The sequence below is a fragment of the Micropterus dolomieu genome, linkage group LG08, assembly GCF_021292245.1.
Source record: "Micropterus dolomieu isolate WLL.071019.BEF.003 ecotype Adirondacks linkage group LG08, ASM2129224v1, whole genome shotgun sequence".
Classification (NCBI taxonomy): Eukaryota; Metazoa; Chordata; class Actinopteri; order Centrarchiformes; family Centrarchidae; genus Micropterus; species Micropterus dolomieu.
The window spans coordinates 17,965,573-17,983,841 of NC_060157.1; the positions used below are offsets into that span (position 1 = coordinate 17,965,573).

At 40.8% G+C, this 18,269-nt stretch overlaps 1 protein-coding gene and 1 long non-coding RNA gene across 2 annotated transcripts in view; both read right to left on the reverse strand.

The window, feature by feature from the left end:
* esyt1a (extended synaptotagmin-like protein 1a) overlaps positions 1–13,256 on the reverse strand; it is a 19,649-nt gene extending 6,393 nt beyond the window's left edge. The window contains exons 1-16 of the mRNA XM_046056776.1: positions 12,690–13,256; positions 11,530–11,571; positions 7,607–7,741; positions 7,296–7,369; positions 6,964–7,036; positions 6,785–6,874; positions 6,614–6,669; positions 5,079–5,199; positions 4,673–4,849; positions 4,087–4,169; positions 3,876–3,924; positions 3,490–3,579; positions 2,651–2,746; positions 2,489–2,560; positions 2,327–2,413; positions 1,920–2,069 (exon numbers count right to left, since the gene is read on the reverse strand). Coding sequence (XP_045912732.1) covers positions 1,920–2,069; positions 2,327–2,413; positions 2,489–2,560; positions 2,651–2,746; positions 3,490–3,579; positions 3,876–3,924; positions 4,087–4,169; positions 4,673–4,849; positions 5,079–5,199; positions 6,614–6,669; positions 6,785–6,874; positions 6,964–7,036; positions 7,296–7,369; positions 7,607–7,741; positions 11,530–11,571; positions 12,690–13,016 — 1,722 coding nt within the window. The 5' untranslated portion in view covers positions 13,017–13,256. The remainder of the gene's footprint in view (positions 1–1,919; positions 2,070–2,326; positions 2,414–2,488; positions 2,561–2,650; positions 2,747–3,489; positions 3,580–3,875; positions 3,925–4,086; positions 4,170–4,672; positions 4,850–5,078; positions 5,200–6,613; positions 6,670–6,784; positions 6,875–6,963; positions 7,037–7,295; positions 7,370–7,606; positions 7,742–11,529; positions 11,572–12,689) is intronic.
* A 3,435-nt stretch (positions 13,257–16,691) lies between these two features.
* Positions 16,692–17,488, reverse strand: LOC123975349. Its single transcript, XR_006826036.1, has 3 exons — positions 17,350–17,488; positions 17,093–17,115; positions 16,692–16,999 (listed from the first exon to the last, which is right to left on the reverse strand). It is a non-coding gene; the product is annotated as an uncharacterized LOC123975349 (long non-coding RNA).
* Between the last annotated feature and the right edge of the window lie 781 nt (positions 17,489–18,269).

Genomic DNA, 18,269 nt, shown 5'->3' on the forward strand with positions numbered 1-18,269 from the left:
ACAAATCATGCGTAGTTTTGCCCAGTTACCATACGTGATACGTACCAACCGAAGTGAATACGAGCTAGAAGCGCAACTGAATGTACGGGAAGCCAAAAGGTTAAAAAAGGATTGTATTTTTTTCCGAAATCTAAGCGTTTTTTTATTTAATATTTTATTAGAAGCGAGTTTTCCCCATCTGTCAATTCAATCTAGATTATTTATTTTCAAATAAAAAAAAAAAAAGGAAAAAAAATAAAAAATAATAATGATTAAAAAAAAACAATAAACAATAATATAAGGAACTCTTTTTTCATGACTCGAGTCATGTTTTTCTGTTTTGTTATTAATAGTAGTTTAGGTTATTGAGTGCTGTATTTAAGTGTTTTTACTTTTTGTATATTTTTTAATAAAAAAATGTTTTTTTCTCAGTCCTTCATATAGCCCATGTTTTTTTGTTTGTTTTTTATTTGGGGGGGGGGTGCCTTTTTTCAGGTCAGAGCAACTGCCCTTCAAAATTCCTGTGCACGTCCCTGCAGGTAACGGTGAGCAACTGTCAAGCAGAAGAAGAACACTTGTTCATGCTTCTTACCAACAGACAGATAAAATGCAGGTTTCTGTGTCCCTATTTTTCTGTCTCAGAATTTATGAGGAGTATTTGTCCTCACTAGGACAGAAAGATGAGGCAGAGAGAAGAAACGTGGATGATGTACTTTAGGTTTCATTTATTGGGTTAGGGTTAATTTCAGGCACGTAACGTTAAGGAGTGTATTAGTTTTGTTGTTCCCACTAGAGATTCTGCTGTTTATGCTAATCCAGTGTGAATCCGTGAATCGGCGAGGATTGGTCCCTCTGGAGATGAGACCGCCTACTTCCTGGTTGCTGCTCACTGGGGTCGGTGATTGGTGTTGCTATGATCTGACTGAACCTGTCAATCAGAAGTCTCCAATCAACCCCAGCTGCACCTTAAATAGTTTGTGTGTCTGCAGTTCAGGGCGGCTGTGAACCAGTGATCAGTTTGCCTTGCTGTTGGTTGCATTTCATTGTGTTTAGTAGAGAGTATTTAGAGAGTTTGTATTTTGTAGTGTTGCCTGTCAGAGTGACTTCAGTCAGTGCTTTTGGCCCTTTGTAATTCACCTTGTTTGTTGTAGTGTGCCAAGTGTTGGACACTCCTTAATTTGAGACCTCTGAGTTTGCAGAATAACTGTTGGTTTGTTTTCTTTATTTGTCTTTTGTAAGCTTATGGGTGCTGACCTCTTTTTGTTCCTTAGTATATTTTGAGCCAAGAGCTAACTTAAAAGTCTTTGGATAAGAACACCTTTTGTTTTACTTGTAAATGGTTGTCTATGATGATTCTCAGTCATCCAGGTTATAGTTATCCAACGAAGGTTAAAGTCAAGGGCAACTGGACTTGGTTGAAGATACTGGAAGATGGATTGTAAATGGTTGTTTGTCAGCACCTGTATAGCCCTTTTTCTGTTGCATTTCCTTGTGCAAGCGCTCTCTCTTGGTTAATTAAATACATAACATTAACCAGAACCATTCCAGTTGTCATATTCCACCTCATTTTCAGTCCCAATCACATGTTACTGCTCTCCTTAACAAGCCAGGTCGTAACAATGACCTCTCCAATGTCTTACATTCTTTAATCTCGTGCTGTCTCATTTCCATGGATAATAGACATGGATAACTGAACCATGGTTGGGGTGTGTGTGTGTGTGTGTGTGTGTGTGTGTGTGTGTGTGTGTAGTACCTATGCATGTGCCTCATGAGAGCCTCTCGAGGCCAAAGCGGTCCTATGGAAGCTGGTCAGATTTCACTGTCTTTCACACAGACACTTTTAGCTGGGTTGATTGTTGTCCAGGGCTTGAATCCACATTTTACTTATTTACTACACTACCCGACACTTTTGTCTATGTCAATATGTGTGAAATACCAACCCTAAGCACAATTTTGACGAAGATGCGGCTGGCAGAACCAGAATTCTCCAGATGGAACCACTGGTCCATTGTGAGTTCAGGGGCCACGAGAAGACGGCTCAGAGGGATGGTCAGGCTGCCCAGGGTCAGAGCACGGTCATCATCTTTCACCTGATTGAAAAACAAAGGAACAGAAGATGTGGAGTTAGGATAAAAGCAGCAGGAAAGGCAAACATCATGAAGGGAAAATAAATAGGTTAAAATTAGGAGAGTGCATTTTACAGAATGAGAGGAAACAATTAAAATCAGAAGGAAAATCAGGAAGGTGTTAAGTTAACAAATTATCTCGACACCTTGGGTGTAATAGTATGTACAATCTTTGCAGCTATCTTACTTGGTGTGTTCAGTCATTACTGATAATAACTTACTTGAATGTCGATGTCTTGTTTGCGGGGATCCTGAATAAAGAAGGTAAAGGCATCCTCCCACACAGGGCTGTTGGTTCCATAGCAAGTCTTCGGAAGAGAGGGGAAAACGTTAACTACGCTCAGAGTTTGGTTCAATGTACAAAGACAAAGTTTTATCCTTACCTTGCTCTCTTTAGTTGTATCCTGAATGGAAATCTGCGCCATTGGGCTGGGGTCCTTATTGCCTTTTCTCATCTACAACATATGAAATCCATCGATGTAGGTAACAGATGAAAATGTAATACATGCCTGATGATAGAGTTCTTTAAATAATGATAATCTTACAGGCAGTTCGTGAGCTTGATCAAGGTAGATGGCTAGGATGGCGGAAGATGGGGGATCAGCTGTCTTACTGGTCAAGTTCTTGTTGTTTTGGATCACCTGGTAGAAGAACAACGAACACAATGATATAAGTACAGTAAAAGCCCAACCAGTGGCCACCAACAAATTTACTGTTTATATAATCAATGTGTTATTGATTCACTGTTTGACAGTTTTGGTCTTATTTATTTTGACTGATGTTTTTAGATTCCTCTCAGGCTGTCTTTAAGTTGAACTTAAAGCAACAAAAACAAAACATGCAATCAGGTGACAACACCCAGGCATAAAATAAATAAAGCATGATAAAATCCATAAGTCATATGACAAAAATATGTAAAAACACTTGCTAAAACCAACTACACAAGCCATCATAAAACCTGGAGTACATCGAGCCATCTTAACCCAACCCAAGCAGACTGAACCCAATAGATTATTTCTAGAATGTAATTTTTATGTTATTCTTTATTAATGATTTTACATAACATGTCTGACCTGCAACATATTTTATGTTTTGTGTCTGTTTTATGTTCCATTACTCGTTATTGCCGCCTATCCCGTCAAAGACACTCATGAAAAAGAGATATTGAATCTTTTCTGGTTAAATAAACTAGTTAAAGTCAAATTACAGCTTTTTGTAAATTTGGGTAAAAGTTGGTCATTTACAAACTGTCAAATGCCATAAATAAACAAATATATAACAAAATATAAAAATAATTATCTGATACTTAACAGTGTACCATGTCTGTCCACGTCACTACCCAAAGCCCTGCTGCTGACTGGGCAAACATTACCATTAGACTCACCTCACTCAGTCTGTCAGCAGAGGACAGCAGAGAGAGCCACTCCAGCCGGAGGTGAACGCTGCCGGATGGGACGTCCTTCAAATTGAACCACTGTTTACAAAAGCAGAGGGCTCATAAAGCAGACATTCTTTTCATCTGGCTGATTTCTTTGACTTGATGGCAGGATAGAAAAAGATCAGAGCAGATCACGAGGAGGCACATGGGTCGGCAAAGTCACATGCTTACAGGATTGCTGCAACCTTACTCAGATCTTTTCCAGAGTGAGGCAAAATAACAACTGCATTCTTGTGCTCGCTGTTTATTATATGATCTGAGTGAGAAATAATGTATAAATGTAGTATATAAAATACTGACAAAAATGTAAATATACAAACACTCCTACTTACATCATCCACAATCCTTGCTTTCTTTACAATATCAAGATCCACTTTGACCCTGAAACAGAAAGATAGACAGGGAATCAATGAAACCATGAATCAAAGAGACTAAGGAGTTCAAATTTCAACAGAATCATGGCCCAACATGGCAATGGCAGAGATGGAAATGACATGAGAAGCACGTAGATACAGAGTAAATGAATGAGAATGTATAAGCTACCTCCCCAGGAAGTCATCCTGGTCTGGGTCTTTGTCAAACACTTCCACTTCCAACTCCTGACCAGGTACTTCATGGACAATCACCTGACACACACACACACACACATATAAATGGACCAATATGCAATACACACAACAAATATACAAATAAAGATACAAGCACCCACGACACAATAACACAAGGACATGCAAACAGAATCACAATGGTAAGAACATTTCACTATTGGTAGATAATTAAGTAAATAATTTAATATCTATTCACTGTTGGCTCAAATTTCATTAACCATTAAGCAAGCAAGCAAATTTTGCTGGTGCTGCTTATCTCAGAAACAGGGGCTTCCTGCTACCATATAAGTAGATAAGATCTCCACAAAACTGTTTATTTCTGAGCCAATGACATATTTACTACCAAATACTTCCCTATGCATTCCGTATAAAGCCAGGACACCAACACCAAGCTACAACTTTTAGTGCACAAACTGGTGGGGAGAGCAGCATTTGAATATCAAGACAAAACCATAGTGTATATCTTGTGCTTCTTACAGCTCAGTTACTGCTATATTTTCTCCCCTCCCAGCCCCTCGCACCTCATACATCTCTCTCCACTGTGGGTTCAGGTTGCTGTCCACGTGATGAGAGGTGAAGATCTGGGTTCCTACACGCAGAACGGCATACGGGTCCGACTTCCCATCGATTAAGCCTTTGATGACTGTATCCTTGGCAGTCAGGTCTTCAGCCTCCAGCAGGTGGATACGCACAACTCCCTAGCATGTGCATACACATGCAGCAAATTACATGCATACACAAAGAAAAGCAAAATGTTTGTCAACAAGCTTTGTCACAAAACATGGTTCCATTGTTTAGATTCGAATGTGAATTTGCCATATGACTTTTTAGGCTATGTGTTTGTTTAGAATGTACATGCTGAGACAGATCTGCTTCAGTCTGTGTGGGTTCATATTTCTCCAGGCCATTCATAATTGAGACAGTTACCCTTGGGAGAGGGGAGCGGAGCTGAGCAACGTGCAGGTCGGCCACCAGGGGAACAGTGAGACGGTTGGGGAGCACCAGGTGGGAGGCTATTGCATCCATTATCATAGTGTCCGACATGGCACTGCAAATGAATGCCAGGATGATGTTGGGGACACACAATGGGAGGAACTCACAGACAGACAGAGGCTATACACTACTGCTGGTCATATGAACATGCATAAACAACATGATATTCAGGTTCTCAGCAGCAGAACCAACAGGAAGCACCCATTGGCTAAAGATGAGGACAGGTTTTCTGTGAAATCATGTTGGCTAATGTCATCTAAAAGAGGAATACAATTAAAAAATAATGACAAGCTGTCATTGAAAGTATTGCCAGGGAGAGCTCATGTGTCAGCAACAAACGTTACACCTCTGACAATGCTTTAATTGTATTTGCACAGAAGTATACTGAATAAGACCATAACACACACAGTGTAGAATCAGCCACAATACCATTACACGGAATACATGTTCTATTTATAATTGTATCGTTGATTCTACATTGTCTGCAGTCTGACCTTAGACAATGGGCCCTAAAACTACCTTGATATAAATGCAATGTCATAATATACAGTACATACTGAATAACACACAAGTATGGCATAGAGTTTAACAAGTTACAGGATAAGGCTGGCATTGTTCAATATTTTTCTTATTATCAACAAACGCTGTGAAAAGAACAAAACCAACAATTTATTTTTCTGTCTGTCAGTACTCTCCCCTCTCTGTGGTACTCTCAGCCCCAACACCATTTAGTTCGACTACAGACGTACATTTTTAATAAAAGGGATCACAAGTTTATACTTTTATTATTAAAAAAGGAAAGGTAATTTCCTAAAACAGTTTTTAATATAGGTTACTCAAACAGGAGTAAGTAGTGGAGACTATTTTTGGATGCAGATTAACACACAGTTGGTGCTTTACTGAATATTTAAGGCAGCAGGACTGTGTGTGTGTGTGTGTGTGTGTGCGTGTGTGTGTGTGTGTGTGTGGGAGGGGGATTGACTCAAAATAAACCACAGTGCCCATGTTCATCGTAATGAAGGAACATGTCACCCAGTGGAACAGCGTGACTTTATCAATCGTTTTTGGATAACAATGGAGCTCAGTGGTACATAGGAATAAGATATATCAGGCTTTGGCAACTTGTTAGTAGGATCAGTTCATTGTTGGTTTTAGTCTTTGCAAAAGGATTTGTGGACAACAAACAAAAATATAGGATATTGCCACACCTACCCGTTAAGGATGTGAGCACAGATCCGTCACTGAACAGAAAAGATCGTAGTGGCTAAATAAATAATAAATTATCTTAAATGCATCCATCAATTCCAAAAGTGCAGCCCCCCAAAACGTTTCTGCATGCCAACACTTCATCTGCCCTACTCCACAAACAGGCACTCCTCATTGAAAAACAACTAAAAACAAACACCAGACGGATCAATGTGGCCACACCCTAACAGAGATCTACACAGAGCTCTACCACATAGACTTACTTCAACCCAGGGATGTCTAACAGGTTGGTCAGCCCAGTCCAGTTGATGTCCAGTTTCTATGACACAGATACAAGTATAAAATGCATATGAATACATACATTTACACCTCAGATAGTGATGCAGTGCAAAACCAGAAAGTAATCAGATGCGCTTCACTGGCGCTACACTCACAGGCCTGCGGATGAAGAACATTGTGATGGCTCCAACCAGTGGCATGTCTCCGATCAGAGGCTCGAGGATCACACGCAGCTTCCCATGGAGCTACAAACATAAAATGTAATATTGAAAGGATGTTTTCAGGCCGCTTATCAATGACTAATATAAGAATATCTTAATATTTCATCTTATACCTGTACTCCTTTCACTCCGGCTTTGCAAAAGTACTTTTTGATTTCCACATTAATCTCGACATCCCCGGCATAGCTGCAAGTAGAAGAGCAGTGACAAGTCTAGAGATACATGTTTAACCAAGGGAATCAGCTGATACGACTTATGATAGAGTCGTTTCCCTTTTTTGTGTAAAGTAAACAATGATCTTCTCTGAGATAAGAACAAACCATGCTCTAGTGCAAGACACTTTATAGTAACACAGGAATATTTCAGTGTCTGAGTTGACTAGCTGGTTACTTATACACTAGTAACAGTATGAAATAATGAAACAAAATAAGTTGTGATGCATTACCTCAGGTACAAATCCAACATAACTTGTTTTTTATCGTGTTCTGTGTGAGCCTTTACACCAACTACCTTCACAGCCTGTGAACACAACAGCAGCTGTTACACAAAGCAAATAAGGCTAACCACATTAGCAAAGACACACATGAAGATTATCATTCGCTGTGATGAAATCATCCATCTTTATGCTTGTAATACCAGCCCTGCATTACCACATACATATTACCCACATTAATACTCCGGGTCCCACTGTATTTTCTCGGTCGTGGAACATTTACAGAATAAATTGCTCCTTTTTACGACAGGCCATTAAGATACCTTGTCTCCTATGTTGACCTTGGTGAAGCTGAGAGTCTGCAGATGAATGTTGGCGGTACGGATGGCAGGAGCAATGGTTTCCACCAGCAGCTTCTCCAGATACTGGCCTATAAAGGGCCAAGCCTGCTGCAAGATCTACATGACAGAACATATGGTCATTAATTATTTTTCTAGGCAGATTTGAACATGGCAATGACACAATTGTGTAAAGTGTTGAATAAATACAAGTCATCAAATGTGGTTCATGTTTACATCCATGGTAGTATAATTCTGAGTAACAATGAATTAGCATTTGTGTAGATGCTTAGTCATAGCGAAGCACTTCTTGTGAACGTATTTACCAGAACATTACAGCAAATAAGAAAGAACCATCAACACAGGTACACACATTGCCATGACCACAGACTGTTTGCCTTGTAGTTAAAAGGCTTTTCAGAGACTGTTTAGCAAAAAAACACACCTGATAGAGGCAGAAATCTAAATAATAATTCAGCAGAGTGGTTATGAAATAAATAATTAATTGCCATCCAGTTGCAAAATGAACATCTTGCAACTGAATTTAAATTTTAAAAGAAAAAATAATTGCAAGCCCTTTATTTGGCGCTGATTATAGAAGAAGAAGAAGACATAGAAGAAGACAACAGACTTGTCTGACAAGGGGAAATTCAATGTTTTTTCACTCTGTTGTTAATGTCAGTATATTATACACATTCAGGGGCTTGCTCAAGGAGGTGAACTGGCACCTGTCCAACTACCAGCTAATCCTTATGGAATGAGCTACTGCCATCCCAAATTATAGGGACTGTGTACAATTGTTACACATCCAATGTCCACACATCCACACACATGCACAGACACATGGATCAGAGCGAGGGGGCTGCCACTCAGTGCAGCACTCTGAGCAGTTAAGGGTTCAGGGGCTTGCTCAAGGCCACCTTCAGTGAAGTGGCACCTCTCCAGCTACCAGTCCACACACCTCTGGTCCAAGCTAGACTCGAACCGGCGACCCTGCCACTCCATATTATAGGGACTGTGTACAATTGATACACATCCACTTAAATATTAATTCATAATAACTGTTAGTGTAACCTAGAGATTATTGTAGTCAGTGCACAGTGAATAATGTAAAATGTGTCTACAGGAACAAGCATAATTCAACATTAAAGCTGCAAGCAGCGTTGGGCGGGCCCTCGCACGTGTAGCACGTCGGTGTGTGAGGTGGCCACGTTGCATATTCTGGAGCTCTGCCAGTGCGGCTGTGAATTTGCTACGCGCTTCAGACGCTGCATGAAGGTGTTATACGTCACTTCCTGTGTCCCCTTTGTGGCGCTACATAGCACTTGGCACTATGAATATAAATTAATATTGGCATGTAGATGTGTTCGGGGCAAGACAGTTATCAAGCACGTAAATGTATGTGCAGATGTGAGCATGTACATTGAAGTTACAACAACTTCCTGTGTCCTGAGTTGATCTTTGACGCCACGCCACGCCACGGACACGCCCATCGACGAAAACTCACAGATAGCACAACTTTTCATCGTCAATGCCTTTAGAAGGCACAGCAGAAATTTGAAGTTGATTGGACTAAATCCCTAGGAGGAGTGTGTAAATCGGCAAAAATTAGCATTAAATCCAAAATGGCCGACTTCCTGTTGGGTTTAGGGCATCGCTCCAAGAGGCTTTTTGGTGCGTCTGGACATGATACATGTGCCCACAGAAATTTCATACATGTAGGTAAAACGTGCGGCGGGGGATGGAAAGGTAACTCTTTCCAGGAAACTTCCTATGAAATTGTAAAGGCAATTTTCAGAAATTGTGGCTCCATAAAATAAAGCGTTACCCTGAAATCCAAACCACTAAAGCAACGCATTTTATTAGGGCCTGAGCACGAACCGTGCGAGGTCCCTATTGAAATTGTAAAGATTATTATTAGGGCCCGAGCACGAACCGTGCGAGGTCCCTATTGAAATTGTAAAGATTATTATTAGGGCCCGAGCACAACCGTGAAAAACAATCTTTACAATTTCAATAGGGATATTGAAATTGTAAAGATTTTTTTTTCTTTTTTCTGCAAAGTAAGCTCAATTTTGGGGGCCTAAACATACTCGAAAACTCACCAAACTTTGCACACTTGTCAGAAGTGGTGAAAAACTTCGTATTTTATGGGTTTCGCGCATGGGCATGGCAAAATGACTCGCTAGCGCCACCTAGAAAATTGGAAAAAATTAGCCCCTCGTCCACGTTCAACCTACATGCACGAAATTTTCTGGGGACATGTATCATGTCCAGACGCACAAAAAAGGCTCAAGAACCCATACCCTAAACTCAACAGGAAGTCGGCCATTTTGAATTTTACGGCCATTTTTGGATGATTTACACACTCCGTACTTTAACGAACTCCTCCTAGGTGTTTAGTCCGATCGACTTCAAATTTCTGCTGTGCCTTCTAAAGGCATTGATGATGAACAGTTGTGCTATCTGTGAGTTTTCGTCAATGGGCGTGTCCGTGGCGTCGATGATTCGCCATGAAACAGGAAGTTATTATAAATTCAGTGTACATGCTCACATCTGCACCAAACTGTACATGTAGGATGAGAGTCCCGCCCTGAACACATGTACATGCCGACATTCACCCACAGTCATAGCGCCACCTGCTGGCAACAGATAGTGACCTTTAACGAAGCAGCCCCCGCCGCACATCTGCACAAATATTTACGTGCTTGATAAGTCTCCCGCCCCGAACACATCTACATGCCAATACCGATTTATATTCATAGCGCCAAGTGCTATATAGCTCCACATAGGGGACACAGGAAGTGACATATAACACCTTCGTGCAGCGTCGGAACCGCATAGAAAATTCACAGCCGCACCGGCAGAGCTCCAGAATATGCAACGCGGCCGGCTCACACCCGGACGCAAGTTTGAGGGCCCGCCCAACGCTGCTTGCAGCTTTAATTTGATATATTAATTTGCATTGATTCTATGTGATGATTGAATCAGTGTAACAGTGTTATCACACCACACACCCTCAACACTGGTGTTACTTTCAGCATTTCAGCGTGAGGTGTGAGAGTGAGGCGCCAAGTCCACTGATCTTCTGACCTCCAAACTCTTCATGAGACTGATGCTAACAGGCTACTGCTACAGGAGAGTATCCTACACGTTATTTATGATACAATTATGTAGACATTTAATTAGGAATGATGCATTCTACAACTCCTCACAGGCTTTTTCATATGCGTTACTCACAGACATTACCAGCTCCTTGTCTTTGCAGTTAGACAAGTTGTCAAACATAGTGAAAGGTGAGAACATTTCAGGGCTGATGGATGTTTGTTTAGTTGAGTGTGAGCAGCAGGATCACATGTCAAGAAGTCTGAAGGAGAGACGTGGGCTGGTGAAAGATGAGGTCAGCAAATTGCCATCCTACAGTCTGGGTTTCTGTCACTGAGTTCATTACATTTTTCGCTCCAGAAGGGAGTTTTGCATTATTAGTATTCATATCCACACTTGCCCTATGCTGATGCAAGGTTACTGTACTGACAGAGACAAAGAGTTCCTGCGATATGATCTGGGCCACTCTCCCTGCCTCTTAATTACACCAGTAGATAATCTGCTCTGATGGAGAGGCTGCATCGGGGAGCCAGGTCACTTAAAGTCCACACAAGTGTTCTATATCTTCATGTTAAAGGCGAGGCACTGGGGCTGATGTTGGAGTTGCTCAAGTGAAACATGAACACCTTAACTTGAAATCGTTGTTGTTTCCTTTGCTTTGCTAAGAGTTTAGACAAATGAAGCAGAGCCGTCCAACATCATACAAGGTGCTGCATTTTGAGATGATTCTCAAAAATGTTTGAGCTCCTGATGCAGAAATACACAGCTGCACATGTGCAAAGTCTGATAGGAAAGCAACATACCTTGTTCAGCCACTCCACTTTTTCCACATCTGGAAAGTTGACCTGTGGAAAAGTAACACTGGTCAGGCATGAGCTAAAATATTACACGTTAGTGTAAAATGACCTGCAGCTCTGAGCAGAAAAGTTAAATATTTAAGATAAATCTTTTAGTAATATTTTACTAGTGGATACTTAAAAGTAAAGTTCTAACAGGGTCCTTTTATTTTAAACAAGACATTTTCAGAAATTCTGAGTTTAATTACAAGGCAATATTTCAACTTGATTAAACAATTTCCCCACCTTTCCACCTTTATGATATATATTGTATCATATTCTAGTTTACATTAGAGAGCAAGGAGCACAAGCCTAACAACTGAGACTAGTTTGATAATTTCTACATATTCAGGAAATCATTAACCACATGCACATCAGCCTTTCTTCCTAACCACAAAGACTCGAGAACCTAAGATCAGGCCTATCTGCCCTAAACACACACACACAAACACACACACACACACACACGCGCACACACACACACACACACACACACACACAAGTTTAATCTTTTGCGGGCTCTATCCAGATATGGTGGTCCTGGTCACTGCCTTTTCTCTGCTCTGAAGAATGTTTATGAGTCATCAGAGTTTACGGAGCCAGATAAGGTCAACGGCAGCTCTACTGTGGCAGAAAGGGAAGAGGAAACACACACACAGAATCTCTCCTAATGCTAGATAAATTATTTTTGTCAGCATCACCTCTTCAATATCAGTGTCGTTCTTTCCACCTTTCCGCTAAAAAGACCTCATACGATGTGTTAAATCACACTCCTCAGTGGGGCAGCAGTTCATACATAAACCCCAGGCACTGCATGTCTGAACATGGGCTGGCCAGGGACCAGAGGAAAATACTGTGAAAAACAACATGCATGCACTCATATTTGTCTGAGGGTTGCCATGAAGCAATAGCTTCCCTATCTTTCATGCGCAAATGTGTTCACTTTAAGAAGTCTAGAGCTTCTAAAGAAATGACAAGCGACATGAGTAATATGCATGTAGGCTAAGTATCATGGTGATGCAAAGTAGCTGAGATGCAGCACAAGTTCAGCCTGACAGATGTTGCAGATGTGACAGGTGATACAAACTGCAGATAATGGCCGTGGCAGGTGGTGAGCCAGTCCTTACCCAGGGAGGCAAATCCCTTTTGGTCCTGAAAACCTTTTCAGTGGTGAATTCCCTCTCGTTCTCCAGGAGGTACATTGCAGATTTGAGCCTCATCATTTTCTCCAGTCGACTGTGTTTCCAGCCCATGTAGATCATCAGACCGAAGAGGACTACGCTGATGCTGAAGCCATAATATCCGGCCAAGTACACGGGTACAAGAGCGCCCAGGCACTTTCCGAATGACCACAGCACACTCACTGCGCGTTCACCGGGGGGCTGGCTCTGTAAGGCCGGGGCTTCAGCAGCCGTGCCTCTGCTCATGCCTGGCTCTGCATCCGTGGTTGGCATCGCAAGATCCGTTTGACTTCACTGGCTCTATCTGGCTTTCAGCTTCTCTGCTTCTACGACTGAGTGGCAAGCGCCAGTGAAGACTTACCACCGTTTTATTACAGAAACCATCGAGAACGCACCGATAAACTGCGGGCTTCTGTCGGTTAGATCATGGCCCCCCCTCAGTTCCGCAGGGCACTAGAATGGGCTATTCCGTGTTTCATTTACGTGTGAAGCTTCTCTCACAGAGCAGGGCAAGCAGAGACCAGGGCGGGCTCTGCTTCAAGCCCTCCTTCACATGAAATCCAGTAGAAACGTAAACCCTGGAATTAACTTGAAGCGTCACACTGGCGGGCGGAGCGTAGGCTATTGCGACCTATGCACAGTGACCGAATGTTCATTTTACCCAAAGACACAAGGACACCTTTTATTCAGAGTAATATTATCATCACCGTGGAAACTAGAAAATACTGTCACAGTGCACAGGCTGCTCAACCCGTTATCTTTTTTTTCATAACCGGATTAAATCCTGCTGCATGCGCAAGCGCGCATCTCCACTGCAGTAGCTCGTAAAACTGAGCATGGCAGCACAAATAGGTTAATTGACAAAAAGGTGTGTGTTGACTGCAGCTTTATCAAGTTGTATTTATCAGCTGCCGTGGTGTTCACTTTCTACGACAGAGAATATGCTATAGAATATGCAGGATCGTGACACCAGCAGGATGCACCAAATGTCACAGGCTAACGCAGTGTATACGCACCAGCAAAATGCAGGTAAACTGAGCACTTTAGACTGAGCTCGGCCTCATTCTGGCGTGTTCTGTCCTGTGGATTTATAACATGTTTCTCATTAGCTTCATGCTTGGCAACAATAACAGGCTTTAAACGCCCTCCTGGTTGCCTGGGAACAGGGAGTTAGCTGTATTTGCTGAGAGGCTGAACAGCTTGATGAACCGCTATATAAACGAATAGGCCTACTGAAGTCAGTCAAGCAACAATAACCAGGTTACAGGAAACGGCCTAAAGCACCACTATATTCTTATTTTTTATTATTTGAGACATATTATAGCCTACCATACTGGAACCATTCTCTCACAACTCAATGCAGAACCTACCATAGCCTACATTTGGACATGTAGACCTTTTTACACCAATGACATTCCCTTCTTTCTACTAAGTAGCTGTCTTTCTTGTTAAAAGTGTCATTGTACATTTGGCACTTTTATATTTTTTACATGTATAGGCTGGTATTTTCTATATGGTTTTTGTATATCTTGGAATTACTTGGCATTATATATCTCTTAATTTTGTTGTCAGGAACAAGTTATCCTGAATCTCAAGATTCTAATTTCAGTGTTTCTTTTGGTTTACTTCATTATAGGAATAATGCGTTCATTTACAAATTAAGATTTAGCAGGTGTTGTACAGCTATTGAATGTTGGAACATCCTATGACCTGATACCAAAATTGCACTTGCACTAAATAACCTAAGTCACAACAGTTATGTGCTAGTATATAAAGTGGCTTGTCACACGTTTTATTGATATATAGGCCTACTTAGATTCTAAACTGGTATTACAATCTGTTGTTTCTCTGACTTACAACTGACTGTGTCCATAAAATATGGATATTTCCTTGCAAGAAAGAAAATGAGTAGCAGTATTTTTTGCAAGTGAGATGGAATTTTTTCATGTGCTGTCTGTCAATTTAAAAGTAATCAATCAACTCACAGACCAGTTTACTGTCAGCAAACTATGACATTTGTTTGATAATATGCTCTGATGCTGGTCTGCATGATGCAACTGTAACCCACTCTTGTTTACATGTTTAGCAAGGTTGTCAACAATAAAGAACACACATATTTCAATGAACAACCATATCATTGCATCTCAGTGATGGAAAGTGACTAATGAAATAAGCTGTTTGGTTCTCCAGTGCTGAGAAGCAGAAGTAGCAGTCACAGGATGATGAGTCTTGTGATGTTGAAATGATGCCGACCAAGTAATATTAAACAGGTCTAAGATCAAACTGACCCTTGAACCCTGACACAAAAAGTTGTTAACTGAATGATCTATAAATGTGTATGTATTATGTTTAAATATTCACTTTCCTAATTACTATGGTATAAACATTCGATGTTTGCTCAATATGTTGAGTCAAGTAAGTTGGACTTGTGAATTGTTCATGACAGGCTGTTTAGTGAGGGAAATGTGTGTATCTTACTGTAACACCAGTTTCTGTATTTTGAAGAGCGCACACTACGCCATCTGTTGGTCATTTTAGCAACTCAGTAGAGGCTATTTGAACTGAGTTTATTATGATTTTTCTCAGTTACCATTGAGGTGCAAGTGCAAGAATGTTGGGCGTTGAAAAGCCTAAGACTTGGGGTTGTTGTCAGTTACACCGAGTCTACACGAGTCACCAACCTCTCCACCCTGCCGGATCTACACTAATAAAATGTTCTCCAACCTTTTTAAAACTACATTCTCCTGTCACTGATCTGGACAGAGTGAGCATGTTTTTCTGGTGCCTTTAATTTACACCAGCTAGTTGACCTAGCCCAAATCCTCCAGTGAGTTAAGGTCAGTGATACATGACAGGACTTTGCTATGACAGATCAGTTTTATTGAAAGCTGGTCCTCCCATTGGAACTCAGTTTTAGAAGTGATTTTTGTCCCCTGTTCAAACAATATATTGTGAAGTAGTTTACACTATATTTTTATTGTGCCATAACTGAATAGGAAAAAGAATAGTATTTCTTGTGGTTCAATAAGGTGGAATGTATTAAATATAGAGTGATACTGCCAGAATTTTCCTTACAGATTAAGCTTGGGTTGTAACCGCAAATGTATGAGAGAATGTTGTGAAAGAGAATAGGGGACACTCTCCTCTACAGCAATCTTCCTGGAACACACTATTAATCATAATCACCTTTGCTAAGGACAGGATGAATTATTAGAGTGCTTTAAAGGGTAAAAACAAGATATATTAGTGAGTTGTTTGTCTAAAGTGAGCTCTGTGCAAAGGTTACATCACACACCCCCACCCAAGTCATGGGACGTGGACTTAATCCAAAATGGGTTTTTTTTTGTTTAGAGAAGTTTGCCCACAACAGATGTGTCAACAAGCCATTCAGGTTCAAAATGTTCCAAACTTTCAGTAATTAAACCTGAATTTCATACTTCTACTCCACTATTGTTAGTCATTGGAAACTTACTGTTCACCCCACATGATCAAATAAAATGATGCACTGTTGTCAATTAACTAGTAATTCAAGTTGGAGTCACTTTGATCTACAACACTGAAATGCTCAGAATGGGTCATTTTACATTAGAAGGCATATTTTCTGGGGACAACCTACCTGGACAGGAGGGCTCTGCAGTGAGTGATTAAAACCCACTTAGGTCATTGGTACTGTTGATATACAGCCGAGCATGAGCGATGTGTGAGGTAAGGTGCCTGTACAGGGCCCAAAGGATACCCACTCCAGCCTGCTGCCATCTGGCAAGACATAGGGATCTACTCCTAAATTCCTCAGCACTGAACAGTGTTAAATAGTTTGATTTCTGTATACAACATTTGCTTTTTGTGAGCACAAATACAAGTTTCTCATTATACAACCATACTATAAAATAAAAATAGTACAGCAATGACTGTAAACAGCTAGTAAAAAAAAAAAAACTCCACAAGAGCTGCATTTTTTTTTTTTTTTTAAACCAAAACCTTTAATCAGAGTATAAACAAAAACAAATGACAAAAGTTGAGGAGTTAACAAAGAGTCCAGAATGTCCCAGAGGAAAAGCCTGTCATCCAGCAGGTCTTGAAACCCGCTCTCCAGCATCAATCTGCCGCCGCGGGCCTCGGACTTCACATGGGAGGGGGTCTTGGGTCTCCAGCTGAGCTCACCGGTTTGGGTGCTGACAACATGTGCTGCAACAGCCATGGCGGAGAGGACAGTTTACTTTGACCTCTGCCTCATCTTTCTCCTTTTGCGCTTCAGCCTATAAAGTGATAATTACAAGAGCCAATCAGCCGAAAATCCTTGAACAACTTCACTGTACGACTGTAAAACACATTCAACGTTGTAATCTTACCTGCGCATGCGCTTCTTTCGCCACTGCGTAAGATAAAGACAACGTTAAAATTACTTTAAATTGATAGTTGCATTTCTGAAGACAAAAATATACTAAACTGAAATAACGTTATACATACACCATGACAACGCACGCGTTTTACAGAATGCTAACAAGCGTGCTGTGCTGTCGACCTGCACAAGCTTGCTATCCAGCTACCTATTCTTAGCACCACGGGAAACTACGATTATTGGATCATAAAGACAGAAAGTACAAACCTTAGCCCTCATGTCGACACGGGAAGGCTGACAACAGAAGAGAAATTGTGACGGATTAGTTCGATTGATTTAAAAATGCGATGATTGACTTGGATTGTGATACCAACAGCTAGCTACGTACCGACCGCTAAGGAATCGTCTCTATGAAGAACGTCATAATCTGGCGACGTCGAATTTATATGGGTTGAATACGTCACTTTGATTGGGCCGCCATAAACACGGGAAATGTAGTTTTCTAGAAGGTGAAAGCGTTTACAGAAAACGCACCGAACCATTGCTGCAACTTTTTTGTGAGTTTTTACGATTCACTGTTCCAGTAAGTTGTATAGCACTTTGTACTTTGCACATATGCATCAGATCTCGCGGGTCCTCTAATAAACTGATCATATTCAAGAAGAGAATTGTACCATATACATTGTATACATGTCATTGGTGATACTGTATGGATTGATATATTGTTATCTGTGATCAGGGCCCCAGCTCCCCTTAAGAGCATTGGAGTCATGTCCTCAGAGGTCCAGTATTTTTAGACTCAGACTTAGGCCAATAATAAATCAAATACAGTTCTCCCCAGTGTATATTCCTGGCAGTGGTGAAAGCTTTGAAACTGCGGTTCATGTTGGAAGATAAAATGTACAGAAAGTAAATGTACAGTTATCTGACTAAATAAATTATTAATACATACATATGAAAGCACTTAACTGAATGACTTTAGTTTCTATTGGTGACTGGGGGCCATGATGTCAGTCTTTCTAAAATCTACAGCCCTGTCTGTACCAAGCTATTATACTTGTTAAAAACTGTTTAATTTGGTTTTTGATAAATGTGATGCAATGACAGTAAAATGACTTGAGGGTGGATTCATTAACATTCATACCCGTGAAAAACACACTTTCACTCATCTCAAGACAATCTGTTGA